Here is a 23774-nt window from a genome sequence, read left to right on the forward strand (position 1 = left end):
ACAAGAGAGAGAGAGAGAGAGATTCCTTTTGACTCATTCAATGTTCATTCATCTGATCAATTTATGAATATGAAGTCCTTAGTGTTCCTCCCTGTCTTGAGATCAGTTGCCATGTCATGTTTTTATTTCAGTGCTCAGTTTAGTACACCACAGGCCCTGTAGAAGACTATTGTTCAGTAGCATGCATGTATGCATTCCATTCACTTTGTTTATTTTACTTGGCAGGTATTGAATGCTAGAGGCCTGCTGCCATAATGATTTTTTTTGTTCCATCTCTCTTCTCTTTAACAGATGGGCATGTCCCCGTCAAGGATGCCTCAGACTCAAGGAATGATGGGTAATCATGCTAATAACATGGTAGCTCAGCCAGCCAACCAGGGCCAGTTCCTGCCACAAGGCCAGTTCACTGCACCTGCAGGTGGAGCAATGAATGTGAATGTAGGCTTGGGCCAGCCCATAACACAGGCTGCTGTCACACAGGTGAGGAGACTTATGTTGTACGGAGAGAAAACCTGACATTTTGTATGTTCCTTGTGTTGTCTGTGCTCCTTGTGTTTTTCCTGTCTGAGCATGGGCTTATGGGTGTCATCATCTGGCTTATGAATATGTATTGGTATGCTAACTATGCATCCCTCTTTGTTCCAGCAGCCTCAGAGCTCTAACCTCCCTCTGAATGCGATGGGATCCCTTGGCTCCCAGCTGCCCTGTGGCCCTGCAGCTCAGCCTACCCTGCGTGACACCCCTCCACCCAATGCCTCTGCTAACCTGCAGCCCCAGCAGCAGCAGCAGCAGCAGCAGCAGCAGCAACAGCAGCAGCAGCAGCAGCTGCAGCAGCAGCACCATGCTTCTGCACAGGCCCAGGTGCCACAGCAGCCCTCCACCCCAGCCTCTGCGGGTGGGCCCTCCTCCACCCCAACACACATACCCAGTAGCCTTCCTGGCCCCCCCTCAGCTATGGGGACACCCCCTGACCCGTCCCTGCCACTCACACCCCTGCAGCCCCAGACAGAACCCCCCAGCCAGATGCAGCAGCCCACCTCAGTGCAGGCACAGCACCCCAGCACACCGGTGAGAAATTAGTGCTTACTGAAAAGTTGCTATAGCTCCTGTATTGCTTATGCCTTTGCCAGGCAGCTCTTTGCAAAACTTTTGACCAAACAGTTTTTAAAGAAAGCGATTGAAATGTTTTTTCAAGATCCATAACTTGCTTCTAATATATTATCAGCAAGTCTATTATATATGATGGGAATGTCTCTTCCTCCTCTCTTTTTGAAGTTGTCCCAGGCAGCAGCAAGTATAGACAACAGAGTGCCAACCCCAGCCTCTGTGGCTGAGCAGAGCTCCCAGCAGGCCCTGCCAGACATGAGTGGCACTGAAGCCAAACCTGAAGTAAAAGACGAAGAAGAAGACAGTTCTGCTGGGAAGAAGCAGGCAGATGTAAAAATGGAGGTATGTTCACAATTCACAAGATAGTTATCAGAATGTGAGAAAGGCGTAGTTGAGGCAAGAAATAGAAAGAAGCACCCTTCTGTCCATGGCTGATGCAGGTTGATCCCCTAGATACTATAACAAACACCATCCACCACCAAGAAGTTCTGCTTGTATTTCACATCTAAAAAAATTGACTTGTGGCTTTTCACTCTGCAAAAGAAAAGTGTTATGCTTCCCATTGAATGCATTAAATACTTGGTGGTTTTCTGACTCAGCAACGTAGGATAGCTGTTTGACCATGGTTGTGTCATGTGGCAGGATGATGAAACCAAACCCCCACTGGTGAAAAAGGAGGAGCCAGATGCAGTAGAGCCAAAGCAGGAACCAATGGAAACTGAGGAGAAGAAGCCAGAGATGAAGTCGGAACCCAAAGAAGAGGAGGAAAGTGGGGCCAACAGCACATCAGCAACCTCCACCACTCAGAACCGCAAGAAAAGTAAGAACACAGATCTCGTTAAGTGTTTAACAATATATTGTGGTATAATATTTTTTAAGGTTTGTGAAAAACATGATTCTCTTATATTTTGTGATTCCCGTTTTATGATTCCTGAATTGATTTTCTTAATATCTGAATAGATTTTATATATACATTAATAACAAGCACTTACTCTGTTAGCTAGATGCTAACACACGACAGAAATGCCATTAATGTGCTAATGTAAATTAGCATTGTAATTGCAGTGACAGTATCTTAACAAACAGCCATTTTACTTCACATGCTTGATATAAAAGTCTGTGAGCTCATACTTTCAGGCTAATAGTAGAATACCTCAGTTTACATTTGAAAAAGTAATTTATATGCATTATAATAATGGTGCTGCTGAAATAAAACTCAGACCGATTGACTGACGTGTGATGTGCATTGTTGTTTGGAAATATTTGTCATGATATGCAGTCTCTAGAAGTGTATAATTCAACATTTTCCCATGGTGTAGTGTTAAAAAAAGCAAACAAAAATTGCAATAAATCTGATTATTGAATTGCAGTAAATTCATTTGCAAACACTGGTGTGCTGTTTGCTTTTGATTTCTTATAACATAATTACTGTCTGTCCAGTTTTCAAGCCAGAGGAGCTGAGACAAGCCCTAATGCCGACACTTGAGGCCCTCTACAGGCAAGACCCAGAGTCACTGCCCTTCAGACAACCTGTAGACCCCATGTTACTGGGCATCCCTGTAAGTATCTACAAACATACACATGCATACCTTTCTTCTGATATGACAAAACCCATAGGAAAAAACTTAAAACATGATTTGCTCATTCATGCAAATGTCTCTCTCAGGACTACTTTGACATTGTGAAGAATCCCATTGACTTGTCCACCATCAAGCGCAAGCTGGATACGGGTCAGTACCAGGAGCCATGGCAGTACGTAGACGATGTGTGGCTCATGTTCAACAACGCCTGGTTGTACAACCGTAAAACATCCCGTGTCTACAAGTACTGCACTAAACTGGCAGAAGTGTTCGAGGCAGAAATTGATCCCGTCATGCAGGGCTTGGGCTACTGCTGCGGCAGGAAGGTGAGACATTTCTACCTGTATGTGGCTGTTTGGTTGAATACAACTTTCAAATATCTTTCAAAATGTTTATTCTCCTTTAGCTGAACATCTAACATTACTGCCGTATTAATATATAGGCTATATGTAAATGCTGAAATTCACATATCCCATGCTGTTAACAAATCACATACTGCTTTTGTTTTGTCTGTTTATTGTGGCTGGCAAATAGAAATGAGTACATTCTGTGTAAATCTGCAAATTAATATAAATAAATACATTGTCTTTTACAAAAAATGGAAGGTACTTAAATGATGTAGTCACAAACATCACAATAAAGTAGTTTAAGATCACTGAATTCAACACTTGCAATCAACAATGTTTTTCTGATGTTTCCACAGTATGAGTTCTCACCCCAGACGCTGTGTTGCTACGGCAAACAGTTGTGTACCATTTCCAGGGATGGCACCTACTACAGCTACCAGAACAGGTAAAAATACATGTGAAGGTTAGGAATGAATAAAAAAAAGGTGAAGGAGGGGTGCGTCCTCAAATATGAAACCTGGCCAAAGAGACAACCTCACATGTGGGGCAACAAAACTTCACATGATGCTGATCTTTCATTTATAGGGGTGTCATAGCTGCGAGTTGTGTATTGTGGCCAAGCAGAATGTGCATGATGGGGCCCTGTGTTGTCCTCATGACTCTGTTGTGCCTCAGATCTAGCACCAAAGCTCCCCCTGCTGTATAGAATCTGCTACTGCACCTCAGTGTCACTCCAATGCAACACCATCAAATTATTGCAGATGCTGGTTACTAAATGCTATGAGGGTTAAACAACTTGGGAGGCAAAACGTCCATCAAAAAAGTCAATATTTGTGAAAATTTATGGACTCTTTGAATTGTCCAAGAAGTCCTCAGAGGGTTTTATCATTTGACCAAGTCTTTTGTCTAAATGATTTAAGTATTAGGACTGAATCACCCTTGACTTCAAGAAAACGAATTAAATGATGTAAACAAACAGCTTTCCTACCTGCACATTTGTATTTGCATTATCATTCATTCTGTCTCTCCTGGCATGACCATGTAATTCTTCATCAGCTCATAATGCATGTTACCTTTTTTTTTTAGAAATGATTGTAGTGAAACAGTTTTAATATATCAGCATGCAGTTAGATAGTGGTGCGTCGACATGCAGTAGTTTCTGTTTGAATATTGACTTGTTGTTGACTTTCATTAACATAGCATTTTAGCATGTTTCCCATTTCTGTCCCAGTTTGAGTGAGAATGGCTGGTTCATGACCATTTCAACTGTAACTAACCTGTACCTCTACCTGTGTGTGTATGTATGTGTCCTTCCATCTGTCCACTGCCCGTGCTCTACCCTGTGTTTCCGTGTGCCCCGTTTACTCTGCATTCTGCCACCTGTGCGCCGGTTTGCCTGTGCTGCTACTGTGTGTGCTGGCTGCAGTTCACCCAAATATGGCCTTGTTGCCGACAGGTATCACTTCTGTGAGAAGTGCTTCAACGAGATCCAGGGCAACAGTGTGACCCTGGGGGACGATCCGGCTCAGCCACAGACGTAAGTTACCAAGTCTGGGTGGCCTCCCACCACCCGATGATCATCTAGCGAAATTATCGGGCTGTTTTCTCTCTCTCTTCATTCTGTGGACAGGAGTTTAAATCACAGGAGCCAACGTGAACTTGGTTGTCTTGTTTTTTTTCCATGCAGCATGATATCAAAAGAGCAGTTTGAAAAGAAGAAAAATGACATGTTGGATTCTGAACCGTAAGTACTGTCTGGATGTAACTTTGATTTGATTCTTATTCATGTGACGGTTGTGGAACTTCCTTACTATTCTTTGCAAAGAAATCACACAAAAAGTGAATCTTTGTCATTGCAGGTTTGTTGAATGTAAAGACTGTGGAAGAAAGATGCATCAGATCTGTGTGCTGCACTATGATGTCATTTGGCCATCAGGGTAAGTCTCACTATCAGTGCTTAAAATAAGGATGCCCTGTTGTCCCAGGGACAATAAAAATAGCACCTGGAACACAAGTTGTAGGGTTTGGGACAGTTCTGGGACAATAGAGAAGCTTATTATTACAAAGGAAATTATTATGTTTATGCAACATGGCATACGTATAATTTTATTTGTTAGGTGCTCAAATTTGAAAAATGTGAGTTGGCATACCTTACACATGTGCGTACACACTCATGGTATTTAAAATACGTATTCACCATGAGACATGTTCAAAGTGTGTGTATGCAATTTTCCACCTCTGTATACCAGTCAGAAACAGGTTTGCATTTTCACTACAGTTTGCAGTGATGAATTTATTAATCAAACTGTTAGACTTAAACAAGAAATGGTAACTCAACAATGACTTAGATAATAATGTGGGCCAGAGTGAGTCAAGTTAGTGAAACAAAGTTATTAAACTATATATATAATATAAAAATTTAAAAAAGAACTTCACTTTGGGACATTGGCTTTTAGGTCTGGGATAGTTTAAAGTAGAATTTGGGACAGTTGCAGGACACTAAGGGGAAAAAAAGTTTATTTTGAGCCCTGCTCACCATGGCGGTTAGACAACTATCCAGCTTAGGGAGTCGCAGTGATATCACCGTGTCATTGATACTGGCTGATAAAGGCTTTTAAATGAAATACTGTATTGGTTGGAAACAAACATTTTTCCAGTAAGGGGCCAATATGAGGATGCTTTAATTATGTGCACGCAATGCAAGTATGTCTGCGGTGTGAAGATTTTTTTGATATGTTAGAAAAGTTCAGCGTCAGTCATGTCAAGAACGGACAAATCACTCTACATTCAACAGTATAAGTAAAATAAGTAAAAGTAAAAAATTTTAAGAGCTGTCATCACTCTCATTATGATGAATTTGTGAAGAACACAGAGAAACCGATATCAGAGAAGAAGAAGCTGGTACACTGTAGTTTGTTTTTGCCCAGTGAATGTGTACATTGTGAAAGTTGTTGTATTTAATTTCTGCATCTACCAGTGGGCCATTCCAAAAAGAGTAGGCATACTACTATGTTAATTTCACTAAAGGAGAAAACTGATGTTCTCTGAAAGTAGGTGGAAAAAATACTGTGTGTCCAGGTATCGGCCTCTGCAATCCGGCAAAATGAAGTGGAAAATATCAGCATTTAGGATACTGAAAAAAATAGTGTTGTGCATTGCTCATTCAGCACTTAAAACATAAACATGTTCATGTTTGACCCTAACAGAATTCATTAAACAGGAATTTACTGTATATTGACACTAAACTTAAGCTCGGTCTTTCTTCTTCTAGCTTTATCTGTGACAACTGTCTGAAGAAGTCTGGCAAAACAAGAAAGGAGAACAAGTTTTCAGCCAGAAGTAAGTTACTTGTAGTAGTAAAACAACTTGAACATTTGCTGCTACTAGCGCCTCTGGAGAAAGATAGTTGATTATTGAGTCCCATTCCCTGGTTATCTAATACAGACGCTTTGGGTTGGTGGCTCGACCCTAACCACCGATCCAAAGCATCAGTATATGACGCCCTGGGAGTGAGACTCAACAATGGACTTATCTTTCTCCACAGTTGCTTGTAGCAGTTTTAAATAAACAAAAATCCTTTATTTTATAATGTGAAGGTCTGTTTAAAACTTGAATTAATATGAATTGTTTGTGTTTTGTGAAGGGTTGCAGTCTACAAGGTTGGGGACGTATATTGAGGACAGAGTGAATAAGTACTTGAAAAGGCAGAACCACCCAGAGGCCGGTGAGGTGTTTGTGCGAGTGGTGGCCAGCTCTGACAAAACTGTGGAGATCAAGCCTGGCATGAAGTCTAGGTAAGGTTCTCACCTGCTGATAACGTGTCTCTCTCCTGATTTGCAGTAACATTAGTTAAGTCTTAAATAATATAAATAATCATACAACTATAAATGTGTAAGTAAGCAAACATGCATGAAAAACCAAAGAAAGACCATGTAATGAAAATTACCCAGGAGCAAGTTTTGTTCTAAAAAACAGTACTTCTGTTGCTCCACAGGTTTGTGGACTCAGGCGAGATGGTGGACAGCTTCCCTTACAGAACCAAAGCACTTTTTGCATTTGAGGAAATAGACGGAGTAGACGTTTGTTTCTTCGGCATGCACGTCCAGGAGTACGGCTCAGAGTGCCCTTTTCCAAATACCAGGTAAAACTACAGCAAAAATATAATAATGACATTTGCAGGTTCTCTGTTTATTATGGTAGTTTTTGTATATTGCACCTTGAATAACCCAATATTTCCTTTGCAGACGGGTTTACATATCATACCTCGACAGTATTCACTTCTTCAAACCACGTTTGCTAAGGACTGCAGTGTACCATGAGATCTTAATAGGCTACCTGGAGTATGTGAAGAAACTGGGGTGAGTTAAGACTATTTTTACACGCTGTAGTGCTTTACACCCTTTCAGCTAATTTGTTTGCATCATTCCCGCAAGTGTTAAGTGGTTGACAAGTCTTGTCGTCCTCAGGTATGTGACAGGTCACATCTGGGCCTGCCCACCCAGTGAAGGAGATGACTACATTTTCCACTGCCACCCTCCGGACCAAAAGATCCCCAAGCCCAAGAGGCTCCAAGAATGGTACAGAAAGATGCTGGACAAGGCTTTCGCTGAGAGGATCATACATGATTACAAGGTCAGAAAATGATACGTCTCAACATTTTCTCAGTTATAGTTAGCGATTTTGCCACAAGTTATAACTGTGCAGTGGGAATGTCTGGGTGTCAGTTGTGACTAGGGGTCCGTTTGATGCCGTCCCGTATTGCTGTATTGAAGGATGACACGGAAATCAACGGATTGAGGCCATTAAAACACAAAAAAAGCATAATAGGATGAATGTGTAAATTTAAACCTTTGTTTAAAGTTTTAACTGCTTTACAAAATATACTGATTGTGTTTGTGTTAAGTATTAATTAATTAATTAATTAATTTATAAAATTAAAAGTTACAGGGACAGTGCACATTAACAAATATTTCTGTAAATGTGCCAGTTTGGCTAAATTTGAACTGTAGTCCCTGGACAAGTGTAGTGACAGCTGCAAAAACACAAAATACATTAAAACAGGAGCAACAATATTATATATACAGCAGCAGAGCACAAAAGAAACCAGATTATTAATATGCTTAAAATAATCCTCTCTCTTGCTGACCAGTCAAGTAGTGTTTATCAATCAATGTGTCCACTCCAGAAGGGCAGTGTGGGGGGGCTCCTGACAACAAAAACTACAACTCTAACAATTATTATGCAATATATAGTTAAATCATTTGGGTTCATCTCTTCAGTATGCTCCAGTAGGCCATTTTCCCCATTTTTTAATGTTCATTTCAGTGACAACAAGATCTCTCATTTAAATTTGTCATCTTAAATTTAACTGGGTGAAATGTACATCCATTCCTGTTATGAGCTATGTGACTGTCTTGCCTGATGGAAGTCTTGTGTGTCTGTGTTCAGGACATTTTCAAGCAGGCAACAGAAGACAGGCTGACCAGTGCCTACGAGCTGCCGTACTTTGAGGGCGACTTTTGGCCTAATGTACTGGAGGAGAGCATCAAGGAACTTGAGCAGGAGGAGGAGGAGAGGAAGAAGGAGGAGAACACGGCCTCCTCGGAGACAACAGAGGTGAGTTAAACGGATAGGTGAATTTACCATTTTGAAATGGGTTTTCTGAAAGGGATGCTCCTGTTATGCCAAAATCAACAGCCTGTGTCTCACCCCGGATTTTATCATCCTCAAGTCCTCATTATTTAAAAGCTTCCAGTGGTCACTCAGGCATTGTTTAACCACTCAGCTTAATTGCATAACCTCAACTTGCCTGTTGTGCAATCTCTGCCTCTCTGAATGTTTGTGTCCGTCTATTTCAAGGGAGCCCTCGCTGACAGCAAGAATGCCAAAAAGAAGAATAACAAGAAAACCAACAAAAACAAGAGCAGCGTCAGCAGAGCCAATAAGAAAAAGCCTGGGATGCCGAATGTAGCCAATGATCTGTCCCAGAAGCTCTATGCCACAATGGAGAAGCATAAGGAGGTGGGAAATCCTACCAGCCATAACAGATTTGTCGCAGTGTATTCCTCATAATTAAAAATGCCATTCCATACTAAATTTTCTACATGTGATGGACTGAGAATTTGTAATAGCACACATTGGGTGTCCTTAAAATAACTGATGTGTTTCCCCTCTTTTCTACTATCAGGTGTTTTTTGTCATCCACCTCCATGCCGGCCCAGTCATTAACACCCTGCCACCTATCATGGACCCCGACCCTCTGCTGACCTGTGACCTGATGGACGGCCGTGATGCCTTTCTGACTTTGGCCAGGGACAAGCACTGGGAGTTCAGCTCGCTGAGAAGGTGCAAGTGGAGCACGATGTGCATGTTGGTAGAGCTGCACAACCAGGGACAGGACCGCTTTGTGTACACCTGCAATGAGTGCAAGCACCACGTAGAGACTCGCTGGCACTGCACGGTCTGCGAGGTAGGAAATAGTGGCACTTTTATATGTTTTGAAATCTGGATCAATTTTGAATGCAATTCAAATCTTAACCTTAATCTGGTCTTCCTTATCTGTCTGCAGGACTACGACCTATGCATTAACTGCTACAACGCTAAGGGCCATGAGCACCAGATGGTGAAGTGGGGCCTGGGTATAGACGACGACAGCAACGGTCAGGGTGGAGAGGCTTCCAAGAGCCCTCAGGAGAGCCGACGCCTCAGCATCCAGCGCTGCATCCAGTCCCTGGTCCATGCCTGCCAATGCCGCAATGCCAACTGCTCTTTGCCTTCATGCCAGAAGATGAAGAGGGTGGTTCAACACACCAAGGGCTGCAAGCGCAAGACCAACGGTGGCTGCCCTGTGTGCAAGCAGCTCATCGCTTTATGTTGTTACCACGCCAAGCACTGTCAGGAGAACAAGTGTCCTGTTCCCTTCTGTCTCAACATCAAGCACAAACTCCGTCAGCAGCAGCTGCAGCACAGGCTCCAGCAGGCTCAAATGATGCGCCGCAGAATGGCAACCATGGCTGGCAGGGGTATGCCCATGCCATCTCCACCTACCTCAGCTGCCCCTGACACCCCCAACTCTGTGCAGCAGCCTAATACTCCACAGACCCCCCAGCCCATACCCAACCAGCCCCAACAACAACAACAACAACAGCAGCCACCAAACCCTGCCAGTATGCCCCAAGGGTTCCCCAACAATGGCCGCAGCAGCCAGCCCCCAACACCAGTGCCGCAGGGCAAACCAGGGCCTCAGTCATCCCCTCTCCATCAGCAGCAGTCGCCTCTGCCTAACATGCCACATCAACAGCAGCCTCCGCCTCAGCCACCACAGCAGCAGCAGCAACAGCAACAGCAGCAGCCGCCACTGCTGGCAGCCCTGAAGGTGGCCAGACAGATTGAGATGGTAGCCAAGGCGAAGCAACAACAACAACAACAACAACAACAACAGCAGCAGCAGCAGCAGAATTATGGCATGAATGGGATGCCCATGAACCACCCACGAATGATGGGGCCCATGCAAGGCCAGATGCAGATGATACAGGGGCCACGGGGCCCCCAGGTGATGCCGGCTATGCAGCAGGGCCAGTGGGGTCCAGGAATGCAGAATCCCATGCAGAATCTCCAGGGTCATCAGCCGCAGGTTCCTACTCAACAAGGCCCCATGGCCCCCCAGCAGGCTCAGGGAACCCCCATGCCCCAACAAGGCCAGCTCATGCAGAGGCCAATGATGCCCCAGCAACAAGGTCTCCAAATGCCTGGGGTCATGCCTCCCCAGGGGACCTCGCAGCAGGGCATGACACCACAGCAGCATAACATGCCGCGGGGGATGCCTGGTAACATTCCTCCAAGTGCTCTGCAGGAATTACTGCGCACCCTCAAATCTCCCAGCTCTCCCCAGCAGCAACAGCAGGTCCTCAACATCCTTAAGTCTAACCCCCATCTCATGGCCGCCTTCATCAAACAGAGGACAGCCAAGTACCAGGCCAACCAGCCACAGCAGCAGAACCCGCAGCAGAACCCGCAGGCCATGCTGGGCTCCCAGCAGGGCATGCAGGCCATTGCAGCTATAGCAAACCAGGTTCAGAGGCCAGGGATGGCTCCTCAACAGCAGCCTCCTCAGCAGGCAGGCGCCCAGGGCATGGCAACCATGGGCCCTCAAGGCCAGATGATGAATGCTGCTCAAAACGGCAATCCCCAACTGTACCGCAGACAGCAGATGCTCAGGATGCAGCAGATGCAGCAGCAGCAGCAGGTGCAGCAGCAGCAGGGAGGCATGCCTCAGGGCCACGGTCAGTTCCCCCAGCAGCAGCCAGGGCCGGCAAGCTACTCCCAGCTCCGTATGCAGCAGCAAATGGCTATGCAAGGAGGTGCGGGGCCCATGGGACAGCTCCCTCCCACATCCCAAATGGGCCAACCTGGCATTGGCATGGATGGACCCCAGAACCTCCTCCAGCAGCGCATGCTTCAGCAGCAACAGCAGCAGCAGATGTTAAAGCAGCAGATGGGCTCTCCTGCGCAGGCTAACTCGATGAGTCCACAACCCCACATGCTCCAAGGCCAAGCCCAGGGAGGAGCTCACTTACCTGGCCAGACAATGGCAAACACCCTGGGAAACCAAGTACGCTCCCCAGCTCCAGTGCAATCGCCCCGTCCACCTTCTCAGCAGCCCCCGCATTCCAGTCCCTCCCCACGGATACAACCTCAGCCCTCACCTCAGCACGGCGCCCTCCACTCCAGCTCTCCCCACCCCAGCCTTGGAGGCCCCATGTCAGGCTCCATGGAGCAGGGACACATGGGGACACCAGAGCAGAGTGCCATGCTCCCGCAACTGAACACACCAAACAGAGGGGGGTTGAGTAATGACATGGGTATGGTTGGTGACACGACGGGAGACACGCTGGAGAAATTTGTTGAAGGATTGTAGCATTTTGTGACAGAAGAAAGGCCTTGTTCTGTTTTCAGCTGAGAAATTTTTGTATTTGCTGGTGTAAAAAGCTAAAAGAAATACAAATGAGTCATATGAGGCCTACAGACTGTGAACTTTCCTTAAACCAAGGGACTGCTTTTTCTTCCAAGACACAGAGTGATTTAATAATTGCTGTTGAAAAGAAGACAACAAAGACACAAAGAATATATTTTTGGTTCAGACCAGTCATGCAAGACTTTGCCCTGGTCTTTGTGTTGTTTTAATTTGTTTTTCATTTGTTATGCTCTGGTATTGACTTTTTTAACAAAACTTCTCAAAACAAAAAATATGTCATTTTATTATTCAATTTTTTTTATTTTGTACCTTTGCAAATTAATATCGTATTTGTGTTGAGAAGACTGTAAAATTATTTGTCTGGGAATTTTTTGCCAGGTTTCACCTCTTGCTCAGTTTCTCTGTTCCTGGCTAATTTATTCTAATATGCCATTTTTCAAAAGGACTGCCTTTGGGAAAGCCTTAATTTCTTTCCTGTTTGCAGAGTTTATGGGAGATTAATGTATTTGTATAGATCTAGGAACTATTGCACACACCCAAACACAAAAGGCAGGTGTAAGAGAAACCTGCATTGAAGCTTGTTCATGTTCACAGGTGCCGGAATGTTCTTTTTACTGGCTTGGGCCCAGAAATTGTCTTGCAAATGTTTAAAAATTGCTTTCTCTCCCCCAGTCTAAAGAAATTCTCATTAAATCCTGAACCTCTTTTGCCTGTGGTGGGAAATTAACTTGTTTGACTGCTGATTTGTGTTCAGAGAGAGTTTTCTGCATCATTTTCTCTCTTGCATTAAACTTGAATTGATGATGAACTGTTCTCTAATGTAAATCATGCAGCTAGACAGTACTGTAAATATGCAGAAAATAAGAATGAAATCACTGTACAAACTGGTTCAAATGGCTCATTTCGTACTTATATACCATATTGTTAAATAAACCTGTGTGTCACAGACTCTGCTTCTGCTTCTTTTTTTTTTTGTTTTTTTTTTTTGTCTGTATTAGAAAACATTTATTGTGGTCAGCTTTGGGATTGCAAGTATTATTTTCATTGTTTACTTGCAGATTATGTCCTCAATTATTTGATTAATTGTTTAGTGTTTAAAACACTAGAAAAAAAAGTAAAAATGGTTCATCTCAACTTCTATAGCCCAAGATGTTGTCCTCTTTTGTGCTTTTTTTCCAACAGTCTAAAACAGTAGGTGTTTCTGTGCTCCACAATGCAGGACAAGAAAAAGCTCAAACCTCATGTTAGAAAAGCTTCAATTATCAATCGTTTCTAATTTTTGCTTGAAAAGTGACTCCTACAATTCAATCACAGACTTTATTTGAATGCCACTTTTCATCAATCAAAAAATCAAAATCAATTTTTTAAAAAAAGAAACTCCAAACAGTAGATGAAAAGTAAAAGGTTATGAGCACAAGATAAAAATCTAAGCGTAGATATGTAAATAATAAAACACTAAAACAGGTTATGTTTTGAAATAAAAGGATATACTTATTAGTTAAAATGAGCGAGATAGATCTCGAGTTTGCTTTTAATTTTTTTTTAATATGTCAAAATAGACAATAAATCTGCTTAATTAAATAATCGTGCTTAATTAAATAAACCTGCTCAGCATTAACATGACAAAATCTAAACTGTTTGATTTTATATCGTATTAGATTACTACCGTACAAATTAATGCTTGTTATTGATGTATGATTTAATTCAAAACGTAAAAATAAAAGCTCAAATCGCAAAAAAGAGGGGAAAAAAAATCGACTTCTTATCAGGCAGTTTGATGGACCTCCTGCTGACGTCATTACAAGGCGCACTCGCGGGGTCCTGCCTGTGCCACCGTCGTTCAGCGTGTGTCTCACGGTCAGTCGACCTGACTCTTGTCCTCTGTCATCATGTCCCGCTGCCTGGCTCTGGCTCGGTTCGCTCTCGGTTGCTCTCAGAGGACCAACTCCCGGCTCCTGTCCTCCGCAGCAGGGCTGAGCAGCCGGACTGTCTCCCGCTCCGTCTCCGGAGGTAAGCTGTGTCTGTTAGCGGAATTAGCCTAGCTGCCGGGAGGCTAACTGACAACCATAAGAACACAATCAAGTCATGTAAACTCTGCTGCCAGCCTGCTGGTTTTGGTCACAAACCAGGCCTGTTAGTGTGATAGTTAAACTACATAACTACATAAACCGCTGGTGACTGTAATTTGATGGGTTACTTACAAGACTCACTTATTACATCATTCATTACATCAGACTGAGCCATAGTGGAGTGAACAGGTCAGTGTCAAGTGATTTTATTTTTCATCACATCATGTATTATTTTTGATGCCATTGAATCAAAATAACGGTATAACAATTCCTGTAATAAAGGCCTGTCTTTACATGACGGAGTAATGAAGTTAAACTGTGATGCCACCTGCATGTTGAAGACCAGTCAGTGATTCCCAACTTCCAACATATTCCAACAGAGGCGTGACAAAAATCACAAGGGTTGTCAAAATTAGATTTTTACTAAATACCTCTATTGATATTTGATGATATTGCAACAACTCTGCAGAGATGAATATCTCACAAAATAAATATAACAGTATCAATAATATTGATATATTGCCCAGCCCTTGAAAAAAAGGTTGGGAACCACTGTTGAAGACCACCATCTACTCAAAGATATCAAGCAGGATGTTGAAGAAATTCTACATCACATTATAAACAAGGTGGCCCATATGAGCCTGTCTTTAAACACTTACGACTTCTCATGTATGTTGCCAGAGTTTTTTGTTTCTGTAAAAAATTTTAGTTCCTAACGGGCTGTGAAGAGATTGCTTTTCATTATATGACGCCAATGTCTTGCTCTGTGCAAAAAAGTAATCTTAAGTGCAGCAGTAGCTAATTAACAGTTTTAGCAGTCTGAAACAGACAAATCAAACAGTTATTTTCCAACATTACAGTCTTGTAATGTTCCAGCGTTGTAATAATGTCCCCTCACCTCTGTCAGCTAGGAAACACTGTCTGTATGTATTATTATTCTCTTTAAGCAGAGAACTTTTGCAGTATTGTAATCAGACTTTGATGAATGGAGGATGAATGGAGGTTTCTGGTTAGTATAGCTAACAAAAATGGCAATGTCACCTGTCCTCAGGTTTGCAGGCTGGACAGCAGCAGAGGTGGAGCAGTCGGCCCAGAGTGTGGAGCTCCCAGCGGTCGTGCCTCGGCTTCAGCCAGCAGTCTTACTACAGCACCCAGGAGGCAGAAAAAGAGCCTGAAGAGGAGCCTCTGCACACCATCATCAGTGATACAGAATCCGTACAAGGTGCCGTAACAGCTGCAGACATAATTCTTCTGGAATGATCGACACATATCTCATCATTTGGGAGTTTTAAGATAATCTGAATGTTGTTCCACCCCTGATCCATGCAGGTAGCTTCTCCAAACATGAATTTCAGGCTGAGACGAAAAAACTGCTGGACATTGTTGCCAGGTCCTTGTACTCAGAGAAGGAGGTAAGAGGGAGTGTGTGTGAGTGAGAGAAAGAAGCTACTGTCCAATCCCAGTGTCCAACCTCACAGACACTGAGGCATCATCCTGGTAAGTCCACAAGGGCTTAGGGCTGTCCCACTGGACACTGGACTTCTTGTGCTCTTTATGCACATTTTCTGTCAGCAGACTTTGCCTAAGGGAATTACCAACAGTTCATAGTGTTGTAATGTTACACAGGGGATACACAGATAAGATATACTGATAACAAAATGTGTGCTAGAATGAATCATTTTAAGATATGTTTTCAGATGTGCGTCATTGATATGTCACAAAGTGTTGTCCCAATTCGTTTATATCATTTGGAGCCTTTGCAGCGTCTTGCACTTACAGGTTACCAGGTGACATGAGCTAAGGTCTGTGAGGATTCAGGGTTTAAGGCTTTAGGGAGGACATAGGGATTGGGCATACAACGTAGCTACACCAACATTTCAGTTCATCAACTCAAATTGCTCATCTTCAGCTGATTTGCTGGCTCTTCCACATCCGAACAGGTGTTTATCAGGGAGCTGATCTCCAACGGCAGCGACGCTCTGGAGAAACTGCGCCACAAACTGATGACAGCAGGTGGTGAAACAGCTCAGATGGAGATCCACCTGCAGACTGATAGTGCCAAGGGCACCTTCACCATTCAGGTATACCCAAGTCTGTGTAAGAATATTGTTTCTGACACTTTTGGATGTTGTTTCATGTTGACTTTTGGTCAAACATAGGACATTTTAGCCCTTTTCCTCTGCAGGAACCAAGTCTGATGTGTGATTCTGCTGCTCTTTGCCTCTAGTGCAAAATTAAATTAATTACGGCACTGTTCAGGATGTGATACTAAATGTAAGTTTCAAGTGATTTCAGGGGTTGCAGGCAGTACTGTGATTGGTAACAAAAATGTCACCACATCACTATCAGTGCAACCACAACCACAGTAATCAACGTTTTATTATTGCCTCTGTATCAACCAACTGCTCCTTTAAAAAAGAAGAAGAAGGCAGAATGCTTGTTGGATAAACAAAGATGCTAGAAGTTATAAATGAAAAGGTGGCCTTCTGCCTCTGGCAGAAGTTGGTATATGGGGCACCGAGCGTGTGCCCCATATACAGAGATTGAGTCCTCAGCAGTGTCTGTGGGTTCGTTTCCAGCATGCAACCCTTTGCTGCATGTCGTCCCTCCACTCTCTGTCTCCCTTTCCTGAAGAAATTGGGATAACAGAATGAGGCGTTCAGCACTCTTTATTCTTTATTTGGATCCCTATTGGCTTCCACAGTGTGGTTACTAGGGAGTCAACACAAAATACATACTATCAACAAGACAATAAAATGCAATATAAGCCAAAAAGTAAGTGAAGTGACTACACAACAGCCTATAATAGAAACCGAAACAAAATTGTGCTGTTGAGCTGTTTTGGGGTACTTGTGTCAGTCCCTGCAGTGTCCAGGATTCATTGTAAACATGAAAGAAAACCATAAACCAATATCAGAATTTTCTTTCCACTGATTGTCTCAAAATGACTTCCATCCCTCCCAAACCACACGTCCTTTTTAATCAGCAAACATCCTAGTTTGTAAAATACAGTGGAAATGCGACAAATAACCAGGTAACTGCACTGAGAAAGGGCCTCTGGTGGTCCATTTTAGAAAAACTGCCACAAGCTATGATTTTTTTTAATTCGCTGTACTCTAACAGGATACAGGAATCGGGATGAACCAAGAGGAGCTTGTGGCCAACCTGGGAACCATCGCCCGCTCCGGTTCGAAGGTGACTGTCATATATTTTCATCTGCAGACTCAAGTATTGTGTCCATACGCATTAAACAAGCCAAGTAATTCTCACTTACATTTGTAATGTCTGAGATAATAATCATTGCTTCCTCATGCTGTAGGCATTTTTAGATGCCCTGCAGAACCAAGCGGAGGCCAGCAGCACCATCATTGGTCAGTTCGGTGTGGGATTCTACTCTGCCTTCATGGTGGCTGACCGTGTTGACGTCTATTCCCAGTCCGCCGAGCCTGGAGTGCCGGGATACAAGTGGTCCTCAGACGGGTGAGAGGAAGGAAACAAAGTGAAGAGCAGGAGAAGACAAATTCATTATTCTGCTCCAGAGCAGAACATGTGTCTGTGACATGACGATAACCAAACGTGATCTCTGCCGTTGTCTTCCTCAGCTCTGGAGTGTTTGAGATCGCCGAAGCCGGCGGTGTACAACAGGGAACAAAGATTGTGCTGCACCTCAAGGATGAGTGCAAGGAGTTTTCCTCCGAGGACAGAGTCAAAGGTTCAGTGACTGTACCTATAATGGCAGTAATAAAACACATGAGTGCATCGCTGCATGTGATTACAAGCTGTTGTATCTCTTTCAGAGGTTGTAACAAAATACAGCAACTTTGTCAGCTTCCCCATCTTCCTGAATGGACGGAGGCTCAACACTCTGCAGGTGAGCCTCTCTGATTCTGCTGGTCACTTGTTCTGTATCCAAAAACTCTTGGTGACTGTTTATATGCACAAAACATTCAGTTTTCTGCCTTTATTCCAAAACAGAATTTTTTCGTTGTCTTTATTAATTGCTGTTTAACCTCTATCTCCCATCAGGCTTTGTGGATGATGGAGCCTAAGGAGATCAGTGACTGGCAGCATGAGGAGTTCTACCGTTACGTCGCCCAGTCCTACGACAAGCCCCGCTACACGCTGCACTACCGCGCTGACGCCCCGCTCAACATCCGGAGCATCTTCTATGTCCCTGACGCGGTGAGGAGCTCAGGACTGAGTGTTTTTGGTTTGGGTGTGATGTGTTTTTGTTAGCACACAGCCAGTGTTGACGCTGCAAACATTATTTTAACTGGATTTTCACTGCTGAGCCAATTCATAGGGAAGGTTTAGCCTTTTACATTTCTACTTGCCACTTGTATTAGACAACCTCTTAAATAATCAGCTAATCTGTGCTAAAGATCATGTTCTTTAATTTTGTCCCCTAACAGCATATTTTTTTCAGAGTTAATGAGTAAAACTGAAGTTGTGTTTTACTAAGACTTTATTCATCAACAGAAGCCGAGCATGTTTGACGTGAGCAGGGAGATGGGCTCCAGTGTGGCTCTGTACAGCCGGAAGGTCCTGATCCAGACCAAAGCCACTGATATTCTGCCAAAGTGGCTGCGCTTCCTCCGAGGTCTGCATCCACCTGAGTGCCTCCACCTGCTGCTTGCTTTTACATGCAGTTTTGTATGAAGAAAAAAGTAGCGCTGATTTTTTTTTTCCATTTCTGTCGTGTGTGTGCAGGTGTGGTGGACAGTGAGGACATCCCGCTGAATCTGAGCAGAGAGCTGCTGCAGGAGAGCGCCCTCATCAGGTACAGAACTGCCAAAATCTACATTTTAAGGAATATTTAACATGCATTTACTCATAAACTTCATTTCCTCAGTTGTTTACTTGTTCTCTAAACTGATTAACTTTTGCACCATCACCTCTGGCTGCAGGAAGCTTCGTGACGTTCTGCAGCAGAGGGTAATCCGCTTCCTGCTGGACCAGAGCAAGAAGGAGCATGAGAAGTACAACAAGTTCTTTGAGGACTACGGCCTCTTCATGAGGGAGGGAATCGTCACCACCCAGGAACAAGACGTCAAGGTGACTTGGGGAGGAAAGCTATACAAATGCAAATAATTTTCTGCAGTTTGTTAAAAAACATGTCCTGAACTTTTGGTTTGCATAAGGAACGCTGAGAAATATGGTGTCTTGCTGCTGTCTCTGTACAGGAGGATATTGCAAAGCTGTTGAGGTTCGAATCCTCTGCTCTGCCGGTGGGCCAGCAGACCAATCTGATGGAGTACTCCTCCCGCATGAAGGCTGGCACACGCAACATCTACTACCTGTGCGCCCCCAACCGTCATCTTGCTGAGCACTCCCCCTACTACGAGGCCATGAAACAGAAAGACATGGAGGTGAGATGAAATGATCCAAGCTAATGTGGTGTGTGCTTTGAGGTTGCTTGCATAAGTTTTACCATAGCTACAACTGATGTTGCATAAATCAGAAATGCATGTGCAGATTCAGAACAAGAATATTATAGTTAACTAAAGTTAAAGCTAAACTAAAAACCAGAACCAGCTGTGAAAGAAACATTACAGCTTTCAAACCAGCCTAAATGAACGAAACCGGTAAACGCACTGCAGTTTATGTAAACTGAACCAAACAGTTTGTGATTGCACCCCTGAGGAGCGTACTACAAAGCAAGTTCGACACAGCCAGGCTTTCTCTGCGTTAGCTGGCAAGACAAAACCTAAAACCTCAGAGATAGTAAATGAGTGTCAGGACGGTGGTTTTCAACTTCCTTGTTAATCAATTTTTTTTTCACCAGCATCTGTGCATGTTTCCATAAAGAGGAGGCATTTGGTGTGTCAACAATCACGTTACTGAAGCTTTAGTACATTAACATGGAGTCACAGAAGAAGCATAGACTGACAATGACGTCCAGACCTTATTGCACATTAATGTTGAGGAAGACCCAGCAGTCGCTTTTTCATACGTTCTTTGAGTTTTAGACCACAGTCAAAATGCAGACAACAGGCTGAAGGAACCTTTTAGTTCTTTTAAAAGTAGTTCCTGGAACTAAAAGTTGTGGGAACTATGGGTAGAAACGCAGCTATAGTCAGTTGTCTTTGTCAGATGAGAATAAAAGTCGCTGAGAAGCTGATTTAAAAAAAAAGCAGTGTAAATTTCATGTGCTTCGTTTCCTGTGTGTGCAGGTGCTGTTCTGCTATGAGCAGTTCGATGAGCTGACCCTGCTGCACCTCCGGGAGTTTGACAAGAAGAAGTTGATCTCAGTGGAGACGGACATCGTGGTGGATCACTACAAGGAGGAGAAGTTCGAGGACATCAAGCCAGGTCTGCTCCTCTCCTCTCATATGTCCAGATAAAGCCTGAGCAGTGTAGCAGGACAGCTCTCAGTGTCACACCTGTGTTCCTGTTTATGTACTTTCTTCTGCAGCCTCTGAGCGTCTGACACAGGAGCAGGCCGATGACCTGATTGCCTGGATGAAGAATACTTTGGGCCCCCGAGTCACCAACATCAAGGTAAAGATAAGACCGGTTTCATGATGCTTTCTAGCTCTGCTTGGAGTGAATTTAAATACGTCTGCCATTATTTTTTATATCGGATGTTTTAAAGATGGTCTTATGTTAACTGGCCTGAAAAGCAACTTAAAGTGAAACTGTAATTTTTTCCCAGCTGACTCCTCGGCTGGACACCCACCCAGCTATGATCACCGTGCTGGAGATGGGTGCTGCGCGCCACTTCCTCCGCACCCAGCAGCTGGCTCGCACCGCTGAGGAGAGAGCTCAGATTCTACAGCCCACACTAGAAATCAATGCAGGGTAAGAGAGGTGGGATATTTACTTTAAATGATATGTGTTTGTGTCCAGCTCTCACCATCTTGTACCTTTTTTTTGTTACCATCCGACAGACACGATCTGATCAAGAAGTTGCACGCACTGAAGGACACAAACTCCGACCTGGCTGGGCTGCTTCTAGAACAGGTACTGTGGGTCACATCTGGATATGGAAGCATTATTTTCATCATGTTTTAGTAGGAAGACCTCTTTGTTTGTTGATCTGCCAGGTTTTTAGTTTACTTCCCCGATATTTACAGGTTGTCTTCTTAAATTCAGGATCATGTTTCTACACACCAGGAACGCTGTTTTCATTCCCTTATTATTTCTAGTCGTTTACATTCTGAGTCACTTACTGGCAATGAAACTCATCACTTCCTGCACAGATGTTTCACATTAAAAACATTTGCGCAGCTCACCAGACATAATAGATCAGAGCAGCCCATACACGTACTTTACCTCTGTGTCATGCTCCTGCCCCTTTTTGGGTGAAAAAAGGCCACTCAAATTTTTCTTTGCCATTAGGCAAATCACATTAGGATCCCAAATCCTGTGGGCAGTCAGGTGAACAATCATTCTATGTCTTTGCCAGCCAACTATTAGAGTCATTACATTAAAAAATAAATAGGAGTTGGTGAGTGTCTGCCTCAACCAAAGTGGAAGAATGACCCCACCAAGTGGTTAGAGGCGGTATAGCCTGACAAATATCTTTATTGACTCTCCAGGTGATGAATTTCTGTCACTTTTAAAGACACTATTTTGCTGTTTTAGTAGTCTGTCCATTGTAGAGTTATAGTAATTACATTGCCAAATTTAACATGCATTAAAATGACACTAGTCTTCTCTATTTGGAGCTGGCACTTTAACAGTGCTTGTTTCCACCCAGAATGCAGTGTGGTCGAGGGAAGTGACACGTGGTTGCTCTGATCCATGAATGCCTTCTTAATATCCATACCATTTAGTATGCAAGAAAAAGTTTTAGTGTGTCAAATGCACTACATGCCAAAAATAACAGTAAGTCCTATTGCAGTATGAAAGCCAGCATACTTTTCTGGGTATTCTGACCCACAATCCTCAGCACTGCAGAAAATATGTCACATCCACTGAGCTGCTGAGAGAGCACAGATGATAGAAGCCACAACAACGGCACATTTACCTGTTTTTTTGTTTTTTTTTTAACTTAAAATTTCACACGGCATTGTATTATTGAGTAACAGTCAAAGTTCAAGGTGCAATGTTATAATAAAGCATCATGCAACAGTATGTACTTTGTAAGGCCAGCTGGTGTTGCATAGTGGACTTTAAACTGGCACAAAAAGCAAGTCTTGGCCAATATATCCATTGTCTGGACATCCGCTGGCTGCACCAGAAGCTCTGAAACATTGGCTGTTACCTTCAGACGCTTAATCGTCACCAGATAGCCGATGGGTTCTGAGTGATTGCACCTCCCTTCAATGTTTTTTACCTGTCCTTTATTAACAGTCAGTCTTTATTTATTACTTAAGCCCCAGTCTGTTTGGTCTGTATGCAATCAATGTTTGTGGGATATTATTACCTGAGAGCACAGTTTTATGTTTATTTCTTGTTATTTATATTTTGCAGATCTACGACAACGCCATGATCGCAGCGGGCCTGAACGATGATCCCCGACCGATGATTTCCCGCCTGAACGATCTGCTGACTAAAGCTCTGGAGAAGCACTGAGAGCTCCTCACGGACATGAACAGTTCAGACTGACATGGTTTTGATCACAGTGGCCTGTAGACTGGGGCTGAATGGCCTATAAAGGTGGAGAACGACAGGCCTTTGTCCATCTGAAGCCATAAAATCCCATCTTTTCCCTCTGGAGTACTTCATCCCCCCGTAAGGAGAGCACATAAAGGCTTAAAAAGCTCAGATGGAGTGAAGATGAACTGCTGGAAGCTTGTACACAAACACTTCGATGTCTTTAAACTCTGTGTTCAGCTGTGTTCCACATGGTATGGTGCCATAAAGGGTGGTCATAATGGTTGTGATTTCACGCCTTGCCATGTAAAAGTGGCATTTTTCTGAAATCGCCATCTTTTTTTTGAAGACCAGGTACTGAAAAAATAAATATTGTCCACATTCTGAATAATCTGGATGCAAACCAGCTACAATGCTTCAGGCCAAAAATATGGATTTCTAGAGTCACATTTCAAAATCCTCTTGAAATACCATGTGTAACCACAGCTGAAGATATGTTGAGTTTTATTCTAAAGTGTGCTTTAGAGCTTTGAAGTGGTGGGAGACTGATCATGGTTCAATTTGACAAACAGGTCCTCACTGCTGAATAGAGCTGTTAAGGTTTGCCACTTTCTTTTTTCATGAGCCCCTCCAATTTTTTCATATTATTTTCCATGTTATTTAGTTGTCTTTTATTTTTGTGATTTAGAAGAAGCTGAATATCTGAAATGTGCATCAAATTCAAAATTTGTGTATTGTAGATGCTGCAAACGTAACTTTACAGCAGTCAGTGGTCAAACATGGATTCTCAACAGGTTTCGTTATTAAAGTAACAAAGGACTGAATGTTAAATGCATCTAAAATTCTCATGGATCTGTCAGTTTCCTGTGTGCATTGCCAATAAGTTGAGCAAACAAACCCTTTTTTTGTGACAATTAAAGATGCAAATACAGATCTTCTTGAAAATACAATTTTACTGCATTTCAAAGCAACGTGACATCTCTGCTGTGAATGATAGAAAGATGAAGATGAAGAAACCTCAGCTTCGAGATGTCGTCCTCCAGTGTCCAGTCTGTCGCAGACTGAACATTGACACATGGATGGATTGTTGAGTTCAAGTGAAGTGATTCTCTGTGGTTTCTATGTTAGCGTCCCAGCGCTGTCCATCCATTTGAAT

The 23774-nt window shown here is 43.3% G+C and overlaps 2 protein-coding genes across 6 annotated transcripts in view; both read left to right on the forward strand.

The window, feature by feature from the left end:
- crebbpb (CREB binding lysine acetyltransferase b) overlaps positions 1–12956 on the forward strand; it is a 38682-nt gene extending 25726 nt beyond the window's left edge. The window contains exons 13-31 of one of the 5 annotated variants that reach the window (XM_084744599.1): positions 292–480; positions 646–1068; positions 1276–1449; positions 1750–1927; positions 2548–2666; positions 2774–3013; positions 3391–3479; positions 4461–4571; positions 4722–4778; positions 4894–4971; positions 6306–6373; positions 6678–6828; positions 7029–7175; positions 7279–7392; positions 7501–7666; positions 8483–8650; positions 8894–9055; positions 9222–9503; positions 9603–12956. In XM_084744599.1, the coding sequence (XP_084600725.1) occupies positions 292–480; positions 646–1068; positions 1276–1449; positions 1750–1927; positions 2548–2666; positions 2774–3013; positions 3391–3479; positions 4461–4571; positions 4722–4778; positions 4894–4971; positions 6306–6373; positions 6678–6828; positions 7029–7175; positions 7279–7392; positions 7501–7666; positions 8483–8650; positions 8894–9055; positions 9222–9503; positions 9603–11951 (5265 nt within the window). In that variant the 3' untranslated portion in view covers positions 11952–12956. The remainder of the gene's footprint in view (positions 1–291; positions 481–645; positions 1069–1275; positions 1450–1749; positions 1928–2547; positions 2667–2773; positions 3014–3390; positions 3480–4460; positions 4572–4721; positions 4779–4893; positions 4972–6305; positions 6374–6677; positions 6829–7028; positions 7176–7278; positions 7393–7500; positions 7667–8482; positions 8651–8893; positions 9056–9221; positions 9504–9602) is intronic. The other 4 variants (XM_084744602.1, XM_084744601.1, XM_084744603.1 and 1 more) reach the window with 4 other exon arrangements.
- Positions 12957–13818: 862 nt separating this feature from the next.
- trap1 (TNF receptor-associated protein 1) lies at positions 13819–23551 on the forward strand. The gene is made up of 18 exons (XM_084743588.1): positions 13819–14018; positions 15129–15299; positions 15407–15489; positions 16018–16158; positions 17201–17272; positions 17397–17557; positions 17680–17789; positions 17875–17948; positions 18104–18259; positions 18557–18677; positions 18788–18857; positions 18985–19132; positions 19261–19446; positions 20251–20389; positions 20493–20578; positions 20733–20878; positions 20968–21040; positions 22496–23551. Exons 1-18 carry the CDS (start codon positions 13898–13900, stop codon positions 22595–22597), a joined length of 2160 nt encoding a protein of 719 aa, XP_084599714.1. The 5' UTR covers positions 13819–13897; the 3' UTR covers positions 22598–23551.
- The last annotated feature ends 223 nt before the right edge of the window (positions 23552–23774 follow it).

This window comes from Lutjanus erythropterus, chromosome 19, assembly GCF_056507025.1.
Source record: "Lutjanus erythropterus isolate fLutEry1 chromosome 19, fLutEry1.hap2, whole genome shotgun sequence".
Taxonomy (NCBI): domain Eukaryota; kingdom Metazoa; phylum Chordata; class Actinopteri; order Lutjaniformes; family Lutjanidae; genus Lutjanus; species Lutjanus erythropterus.